General features: G+C 42.5%; 2 protein-coding genes across 3 annotated transcripts in view; both read right to left on the bottom strand.

The window, feature by feature from the left end:
* The window catches only part of kcnb1 (potassium voltage-gated channel, Shab-related subfamily, member 1), a 27,352-nt gene extending 20,008 nt beyond the window's left edge, over window positions 1-7,344 (bottom strand). The window contains exons 1-2 of one of the 2 annotated variants that reach the window (XM_048255891.1): window positions 6,988-7,344; window positions 5,290-5,965 (exon numbers count right to left, since the gene is read on the bottom strand). In XM_048255891.1, coding sequence (XP_048111848.1) covers window positions 5,290-5,865 — 576 coding nt within the window. In that variant the 5' untranslated portion in view covers window positions 5,866-5,965; window positions 6,988-7,344. The remainder of the gene's footprint in view (window positions 1-5,289; window positions 5,966-6,987) is intronic. The other variant, XM_048255893.1, reaches the window with a different exon arrangement.
* A 342-nt stretch (window positions 7,345-7,686) lies between these two features.
* Window positions 7,687-10,000, bottom strand: part of ptgis (prostaglandin I2 (prostacyclin) synthase) — an 8,795-nt gene continuing 6,481 nt past the window's right edge. The window contains exons 7-10 of the mRNA XM_048255894.1: window positions 9,839-9,983; window positions 9,140-9,321; window positions 8,271-8,422; window positions 7,687-7,960 (exon numbers count right to left, since the gene is read on the bottom strand). Of these exons, the coding sequence (XP_048111851.1) occupies window positions 7,789-7,960; window positions 8,271-8,422; window positions 9,140-9,321; window positions 9,839-9,983 (651 nt within the window). The 3' untranslated portion in view covers window positions 7,687-7,788. The remainder of the gene's footprint in view (window positions 7,961-8,270; window positions 8,423-9,139; window positions 9,322-9,838; window positions 9,984-10,000) is intronic.

The following is a 10,000-nucleotide window of genomic DNA, read 5'->3' as shown; positions in this document are numbered from 1 at the left end:
GAGAACCTGCAAGGATTGGAGAAAATACTGGGAAATCTCTTGTGGAGGAGAAATACTAAGAAAGAGAGAGAGAGAGAGAGAGAGAGAGCAAGAGAGAGTATGCTGTATATCAGTGATGGTAATAAAATCCTGCTGGTGCCAGGCAATCCTATTGAGAATACTAGCAGGATGAGGGACCGACTGTGTGGGTGAAACCTCGTAAACTCCTTTTAAAAAGCCATCCCCCCTCAATGCACTCTCCAAGAGGAAAAAGACAGGCCGCCTCAAATTAGTCACACCACGAAGCACCACTCTGTTCGGTGCAGCTCAATCTGTTCAGCCATGCATCTCAGCGAGTGGGGCTGTGTGATCAATGATTGACTACACACACACACTCACTCACACACACACACACACACACACACATGTCCGCAAGATGGGGAGCTATTGTTGAAGAGCTAGGTGACCGGGTGTAAGTCATGGGAATTGGTTCAGCGGCACAATACTAACTCTCATCCCACACCTTGCACTCCACCATAAGCACCTCCTCACCATGCTCCACTTGTCCTGACCAGCACCAGGGGAGATTGGCTTCCGCACCCTCCTGGGGCATGCACCACTTTCCTGGAATGCCTTTAGGCCGAGGGCTATTTTCCCTTTTGAAATAATTTGAGGGAGAGATGAGAATTGAAACGGTACTCAGGCAGCCATTAAGATCCCGATGATGCCAGTACACTTAATTAGATGCACTAAAAGAGAAAGGAAAATAGTCCAACGAGCACCTGGTGATTGAGACGCCGCCATTAAGCTTGTTAGGGCCGATTGTGTCTCTGATGTCGTGACGAGCGAGCTCCATCCACACCCTCCGCACTACTGCAGCCACTGAATGACATCACTGCAGACTTCAGAAAGCCTCAGTAAAGCTCAAAGACCGCAGATGCTGTCAACAGAGCACCAGCATCCGGCCTGAGAGGTCAGTGGCTCACACCAGCACGCACTGCTGGTCATTATTAGTCCATTATGGATTTCAGCAAAGTAAATCAATAATCATGCACAGATGTGTATACAGTAAGATAAGATGCTTTCCTGAGATGAGAAAAGGTGAATAATACATACTGTACATAACATCGTAAATATGTGCACTCTTCACTTTCAACATCCTACACATCTTCAGGAGTATATATAAATATGCAGTATATCCACAAGCAATCTATTACACTTATGTCTGCATTGCTATCTGTCTTCATGCATCACAATCCAGAGAAATGGTTGATTATGGTCCATTTAACCTGGTCTCCTAAAGAGGAACTCCATCTGAGGATCCTCCTGAACAGCCAAACACTATGCAGTGTCTCCTACGAGCTGATGGAAACACACAGACTAATTGCGTTTGCATTAACCTCTCAACAGGCCTGGCTTCCCTATGTAATCCACAGACAACTTACGGTACATATGGGAATTCTCATTTGCTGAGCATTTAACCTTAGCCTCCATCTGATCGCATGTACTGTAGCTCCCTGCAGCAACTAAACAGAACATATTTTTCTCTACCAATCAATCCACAATCTTCATTCTGTTGTTTACAATTTGATATGATGAAACGGGTGTAATATTCCATCATCATTCAATTAAATTCCAATTCAATTCATCATTCTATTCAATTACATTTATGTATATGGTAATTGGTGCTTTAAAGAGTACTTTACTGTGTCATATTTGCCATCTCTAAATGGGTCAAACGTAACTTTTATGCCTCACTAGTGGTATATTGCACCGGTATATTGCAATTGTTTTACATGTTGTGTTGCAGAGCACTGTGGGCTCTCATTGGCGGCATCTGGAAGTGTGAATGGTATAAAAGGTCTTCCTGTATATGTCAGAAAGAAAGTTTAAAGTCACACCTATTTATAAGCCACAAGCCTGTATCTGGACCGGTCTCACTCATGCTAAAGTGATCCACTGACTATAGACACCAAACCTTACTTAGAGTCTACAGGTAGCCATTCAGGGCTGTGCATAGTGCAAGACTTCATCCTGTCTTCAGACAACAGGGTCGATTCAAATCCATGCCTGTCTAGTGAGCACTGCCAAGTGAGAGGCACACAGGGCCTTTTTTTACATGCTCTTCCTTAATTAGCAAATGAATTGCCAGTGAGATCAATACAGATCTGCTGACCAAGTACTCAGCATAAGTTGCCCTGGCCCTACAGGTTTTGCTTTACAACACACACTACTTATGAAAATAAATAAATAAACACTACTTATCATGAGCTAATGGAGATGTATAAGGAATTCAATAGGTACAAGAGCAAAGTCCACATGATTGGGGAAGACTAGTATAGCTGTACGGCACAACTAATGGGGATTCCTATAAACAATAAACACTAAACCTATTGAGTAGAGGTGAGTCTATCCCTTCCTAAATGATGTAAACAGTCTCCCAAAATGGATAATGATGCCTTACTTGAAATTTATCTCATTCAAAAACAATCCACACACTCATTGAAATCATATCACAGTACAGCTCATACCTTTAGCTATTGGCTCTTTCAAAGGACCTGTGGCCTTGGACCTCAGAAACATAAAAACAAAGGCCTGTCTCTGCAACATTTCCCCATCATCACATAAACAGCAATGGCACTGCCTTATGAACAGTAAAGCTGGGAATATTTCATGCTGGCGAATTAGCCTTGAATGAGAGCGAGGAGCCCCTAAGTGTGGAGCACATGGTCATTTGCGGCCCGCGCTGGACTGGTGGTGGTCAGGCGTAATCTGATTGCGAGGTAAGGCCACCCAGAGAAATGTGATTTGCGGGCAGAAGGCAGGACATGCTACAGCAAGAGAAAGCAGGAGCTGCGGCCGGGATGCCTGTCTCATTGGAGGATAATTAATGCGACATTTCCCTGACATTTAGCAGTAGAGTATAGTGGGAAAGAGGGAGAGAGAGAGAGAGAGAGAGAGAGAGAGAGAGAATAGAGAGAGTGTCGAGAGTGAATATGACAGAGACACAGCAGACATGGATTACATTGAGACAGAGCAAGTGATCCAGAAGTTCTCTCAAAAGAGGTTCAAGGAAAAAAAAAAAAAAAAATGGTGAAAGTGGTAGTTTGCCTTCATCAAAACCACTTCAAGATCTTGCAATTGTTAAATGCACAAATGAGCAAAAAGCCCACTGCTTTTCAGGAATATACTGTATACTGTTCCTATGAACACACACACACATGCGCGCACACACACACACACTCACAACCACCTGTCATTACACAACAGCCAAACTGACACACATGGTCCCTTTAAAGTCTCTGAGGTTGATGGTCTGTTGACACTCCTTTTAAAGGAAACACTAGTCTCCCTGTTGCCAGGTAACAGTTCTTCTCTGATCAGCTCCCCTTTTTCATCACCCCACCCCCACCCCCCACAAACACACACACACACACACACACACACACACACACACACACACACACACACACACACACCTGGTTCCTTGAAGTTCTCTGTTTACACAAGTTTACATATGTAATTTTGAGTCTCATGTGAGTAAAAATCAGAAGTGTGACCCACAGAGTAACCCAAGAAAATATTTTGAACAACTATGATGGGTAGAAGCCAGTTAAGGAGTGTTCCACTTATATTTGATTTAAACAAACATAGATCTGATCCATGTTATAGATCAAGCACTGTTAGATGAAGATACTCAACGGTGGTGGAAAGAATCCAAAGTGTCTGGCTGGCAGCTTCCTGTTCCTGTCCTGAGCGTGCACAAACACCCTTAAGTTGCTCTGGCCTGGACTTCCCAGGCCCTGGGCAATGGAGGCAAAGCATTTTTGGAAGGATGAGAGTTTGGAAGGCAAAGAGTTTGGAAGGATGTGCGAATACCCAGAGATGGCTTCAGTCCACCGCTTCGATCAATCCAATGGCCACACTAATGTATTTAGTGGCCACACTAATATATTTAGTGGCCACTGGGTTGGATGATATGTCTTCTCTATCCTTTTAAGCTAATTGAGAGTTGATATATCGCTCTGGAAGTGTAGAGGCTGCACTTTCTCTCTTTCTCGGTCTCTCTCAGTAAATGTCTGAGAGTGACAAAGTTAGCTGTGATGTAATATTTATGATTATTTGAGGACAAACGGCCAGATTGTAATGAAATCAGCAATGTGCAGGAACTTCAAGGTAACAGCCATGATAAATGTGGCCAGTGACACACAAGAGCAAGAGCAATTGTTTGGTGTCAGAACATTTTTATGATAATTTCATAGTGACAAAAGGGCAACAATGTTGCTTTGTTAGTCAAGCATTTCCTTTTATTTGGGCAAAACCCAAACATTATTTAGGTGTCATTAAGAGTGGAGAAAAAACATGCACAGCATCCTTTATGAATGTAATAGTGTAAAGCCAGACAGCCACACGAAAAGACCTCCAGGTGACACAGACAGTCGGATTCATAATAGTTAAGTCAATGGACGTGACAAGAATACAAATCACAACATTTCACTGACCACTTGTTCTTAGAAACCTATATTTTCTGATATGTTGCTGATTGGATCATAAACGGCCACAGCAATGAAGAAAACTAAAAGTGATTGATAATGACTGACTGACTATTATTGTGTTACATGCTCTAAATGTAAAGCACTTTGAGCTGCATTCTGTGTATGAAAGGTGCTATACAAATAAAGCTTATTATTATTATTATTAGTAGTAGTAGTATTATTTTATATGAATCACTTTCAATCACCTTTTTTGAGTTTCAAATGGAAAACCACTAGCAAACTAATTGTTGTGTCATCTTTTAGATATGCAAGCATGAAAGTGAATGCTTGCAAAGAAATGCAGGCAATCTGAGGCCAAGCGGGTGCACTTCTGTACTTTCACATTTCAAACTGAAAATCCATTTATGATACCCAACCAGGAAACAGGAACATTTTATCAGGAAAATTACAGGAAAAACAGGAAAATTATCATCATGACAACAGAATGTTCACTTGCAGCTTTTAAAATGTTAAACCTTTCCTCTTTTTTCAAATATAACAGTCCTCCTGATAGAAGACTGTCATTATACTTGTGGGAGAAGTCATTCCACAGACTGTTTCATTAATTAAATGGGCCATTCTCTGAAAAAAATCTGATTAGAAAACAATGACCCCACAGGCTACAGCCTCATATCCCGGTGTAAAGTTGCTATATACTCCCAGGGAAAGCACTGCCTTCGAAGGGCACAATGAGGTAGTTGACACTTAAAAAACAAATAAAGCATAATTATAAATACAATCAAATATAAAATCAAATATGAACTTTCAGACTTACTTTGGCTGCTACTGAAGAACCTGGCTTCTCGAGAAGATCCCAAAGTTTCTTGCGCTTTTCGGCGCAGCACGTGTTGTCAAACTCCTCGCCCTCTCGGTCTTTCAATGTGTCGGCCTCGCGCTTCAGTTCCTCATTCATCTGTTCTTTCTTCTGATGGTAGCGTGCTTGGCAGCAGGACTCCAAGTAAATCTCATCGACGCCCCAGTAGTCCAACTCCTGGCTGAAGGACAGCGCGCACATCTCCTCCATCATGTGCAGCTTGCCGGTACGATAGAAATTCAGGATTGACGTGAACGCACCAGGGTGCCGGTCGAAGAAGTATTCGTTTTCGTCCAGGTTGTAGTCGTCGCATACCTCCATTAGCGAGTCATGTGTTTTGCAGTCCCGCAGTTTGCCCAGCCGCGTTCGCGGCAGCCGGTCAAGGGTTCTCCACAAGACCTCATGCGGAAGACCTCCGACGTTGAGCTTCACCCTGCGGTAGCAAGCCATACTCTGGACAATATCCCCCGGTTCCGGGGGAAGAGACGCTGTCGACCGAGAGCTTGGCTTGTTCATTCCTGCTGATGTCTTTTCCATCTCTTTTGTGCTGGTTCTGAAGGTTCGTATTAGCTCAGAACACACAACACGGCCCAAGAATTAACACGTACACGCTCTCTTGTAGCCCCCATCCTTGCCCCTGTCAAAAGAGGAGAGAGAGACTTATATCACTGCTCACAGGTCTGAACCTGTCACCTTACGTTAATCAAGTTAATCATTTCCGAATAATGCTGCTGTAGGTTATACATTTATCAACTAGGCTACATCTTTTCATGCGATTTAACACGAAAAGTGGTGTACACTGATAACATGATTGAATGCAGCTGGGAGCTGTCCACTAAAAGGCAGTGCTGAAACTAGCCCCTCTTCCTTAATGATATATGATTTTCTGTCTGTCTGTCTGATGATAGCTTTAGTTTATATCAATAGCTTTCCCATTAGGCTGCGGGTTCCATTGTAGGCCTGTAAATTATATAAAATACACCACGAAAATTAACACTTAATGTCTTAACCGAGAGCAAAGAGTTAACCAGACCGCTCATGTTTCAAGCCCGCCTTGCATTGCACCACCAAAACAGAGCCTTATTCTGGCTCTTTCCGAGAAGAAATTATTCAGACCAACTGCCAATCAGATCTTGTTGATATGCCACCAATCTTCATCAAGGCACATGTTATTTTTGATTGTCGAATTTGTGCACTTGGCTTTAAATTGCTATATTGTTAAACATGACGGGGGCATTGCTTAATGCCAAAATGTTCTTGATTAATTGCCCTATACACGCCTTACTCGCAGCAAAGAATCGGTAATCAGGACAGACCTATTCTGTAAGTATATTAAAGGATTATTGGTTTAATCTGCTGATATTCAAAGATGTAAGGAGTTATTAACACAAGATCGAAGCTTCATGGATGATGTAGTTCCATGATACATTGAGACTGCATTCATAAGTCCCTGATCTCACCGACAACACAAGCTTAGTTGATATTTTATGTGTATCGATTTACGGTATATTTATGTTTTCTACAGCATGCACATTGTCAAAGAGAACATGCCTTGGAAATATAGGCTAAGTCGTACGGAAATAGGACATATGTTCGATAATAACTAATATCAGTCGCATAAATAAATTATGTTCAAGATGCATTTTCTGGAAAAGATACCTTATTGTTGAGAGATTGTAAACATGAAAATGATTAAAATCAAGAGACGTCAGTGATTTACTATTCCATTAAGACGCAGACTCCAGGGCAGATTCTCCTTTAGTCCTGACATGTTCAAACTGCTGCGGTCGTAACCGTCGTCTGCTAAAACGTATCCAAGGTTTGCTTTTATGAGTACGATCAACAAGTTATTCGAGCATTTACGAGCTCTCGCGAACCTGATTTGTCTGCTCTGCTGCGCTGTAGCGGCGTCGACAGCATCCTTGCAGATGGCCGATTCCCGAAGCCACCCCTCCACGTGCCCTCACCACCTAACGGCAATAAACACACCGTTTTAACTCTTACCGAGGAGGTATTGATGGAACGGCTTCTTCGGCTCGCCACGTCTGTGCCTGTCACAAAAATGGCGCCAGCGGAGGGGTATAGGCTACACCCACCACCTAACACACGTTCGCGACACGATGTTCAGACAGGGCCACTACCCAAATATTGTATTTCATGATTATGTGCTACACTCTTTCATCATATATAAATATGTTTAGTAAGGCAACTGGCGTAGGCCTAGTTTTGAGAATTGACAGTGCTCCAGGCACAACATGTGGGGCTTATTTCTGTTTTATTTTGTACGAACAGATGTGCTTAGTGACATACTAGAGAGCATTCTTCAAATTAGGTTTATTGTTGTATTCTTCACTTCACAAGTATCATGTATTGTTTATTTACATGTGGTTTATAAATATATATAAATAAGCTAATTGTAAAATAAATAAATAAATAAATAACACAAATATAGTCTTGTCTTCACTGGTGAGTGTGCAGGTAGCTTCTGGTTGGCTTCAGTCGATATCTGATCTCCATGTCACTGATTGGCTGAAGCATTCCAAAGCCATAGCGACTGGGATCCACGGAGGGCATAGCGGCCTGCTGGTCACACAGCTCCAGGTCCAGGGATGTGAGAACCATAATCACAAACCTGTTGAACAAACAGAACGATAAGTGCGTAGAGTATTTCAGGTTTATTTGGGTAAGAGGGGCAAAGAGCTATCAAAAGGCTGAAGACGCTTTTTCTCAAGGGAGTGACACCAAGAGTTTAGACATTGGTTTAAATTAATTCCTAGTACAAGCATCTAAAAAAGACAACCACAAGCTAATCAAAAACTGGTATAGCAATTAAGGATTCAGTAATAGATTCCCTGAAATAATAGCGCCCTAAAGGATAATGGTCAGATGCAACACTGCTTCCCTTTCTATCTATCTATCTATCACCATCAGGCTGTACTCACTGCTTTATGCCACTGACAGCGAAGTGTCTGCCCACACACATGTGTCCGTCAGCCCCCCAGGGCATGTTGTAGTATTTCATCCTCATCCCTCTTTTGAAGAAGTCTTTTCTCTCTGTCCCATCTTCATTGAGGAAGCGGTCGTACTTAAATTTCTGCCAAAAAAAAAACAAAAACAAAAACAGCACGACACAGTCATTTTAATTGGGTCAACGTCTATCTACTAAATTCTGTATCAACAATCAGTACATTTGTCATTATTCAACCCTGTCAAATGATGGAAAATACAATTAAAAGAATGTCAGTCAATTTCATTCAATTTCATATTTTTAACCAGTGGCATTTACAGCAATTCAACATTGTCTCAAGGCACTACACAGAATACAATGGCTGAGCCCCATAGATCATGGGTCTTCGGGGTTGTTGAGTCTGAGTGAATGAAATTAAAGATGAATGAAACTCTAAACGGCTTTATTTAGTTTATTTGTGGGGCTTTTTTCCCTGTAGTTTGATAGGACAGTAAAGAGCAAGAGGGAATGAGAGGGCAAGGGAGATTGAAAGTGGGGTTGAGGAATGACAGGGGATCAGATTCAAGCCTTTGGCATATGGACCTGTACGTGCTACTCAAGCTTCAGATCCCTCCTAATCTACTTCTGTTTTGACGAAAGTCTATCACTAACACTATTGCAACACTATCAGGGACCACTAATAAAATACACCCCTCACAATACTTTGATATTGAATAAAAGCCTCAGTAAAACATCAGTAGACCATGAATGCACCATGCTCCAATGCTACGCACACACACACACACACACACACACACACACGCACCCACTGTTCGAGATGAACCCAAACCCTCTGTGTCTCACCTCTGGTTCGCTGTGGATCTCTTCGTCCATCTGCGGGCTGAGGAAGGGGAAGAGGCAGACTCTGTCCCCACGGCGGAGCAGGTACTCGCGGCCCCCGCTCACCTGTAGCAGCTTGTCCTGCACCACCTCCCGGGTGATGAGGGCCGCCGCGCGGAGACGCAGAGTCTCACTGAGGACGCTGTCTGCAACCGGAGGTTTAAAAGGCACACAGACAGACATGGTAAGCATTTCAAACTGCAAGGGAAGAATGCGAGGTCAACCTAGCCAGGAGAACTGTAGCTCACATACTTTCTTTCTTTCACTAAACATTTTAATCGCTGTTCCCACATTATCTACATGACCCACTAATAACAGCTAACAAACTACCACTTACATTGTAGGGCTTATTTTACTGATACTGATTGATTGATTGCTTGATATAGAGAACAGAAAACTGGAGTATGCCATATTGCAAGTGTCTGATGAATATTTCCTGGCTATGTTTGGCCTAGAAAAACTTGCCCTTTCTGCACTGTGGTTTGTGTGCATATACCCAGACCAACAATACATACATATAGAATGTAGTTCTATTTGTAAAAGATATGTAAGTAATAAGTGTAAGTAATAAGTAGAACTACAGAAATTTCTAAATGCACATGCACATTCGCATGGCTGAACCAACAGCAGAGAAATGCACTGTATGTTTAATGTCATTCTCACCTAAAACCGGAGTGTTCTTTTGCAGGCTGACCAGTGGGTGGCGCTGTTCCTGAAGGCTTCTGATCTCTGCTCTCACAGCACGCATTGCCTCAGGGTGTGTCAGCAAGAAACCCAACAGCCAGAAAGCAGCTGGGCCTGCATTTCCCTGGAAACATGAAATAA

Source organism: Alosa alosa, chromosome 10 (genome assembly GCF_017589495.1).
Source record: "Alosa alosa isolate M-15738 ecotype Scorff River chromosome 10, AALO_Geno_1.1, whole genome shotgun sequence".
NCBI lineage: Eukaryota > Metazoa > Chordata > Actinopteri > Clupeiformes > Clupeidae > Alosa > Alosa alosa.
The sequence above is the reverse complement of the archived record's forward strand: the minus strand, read 5'-3'. Positions and strand labels throughout refer to the sequence as shown.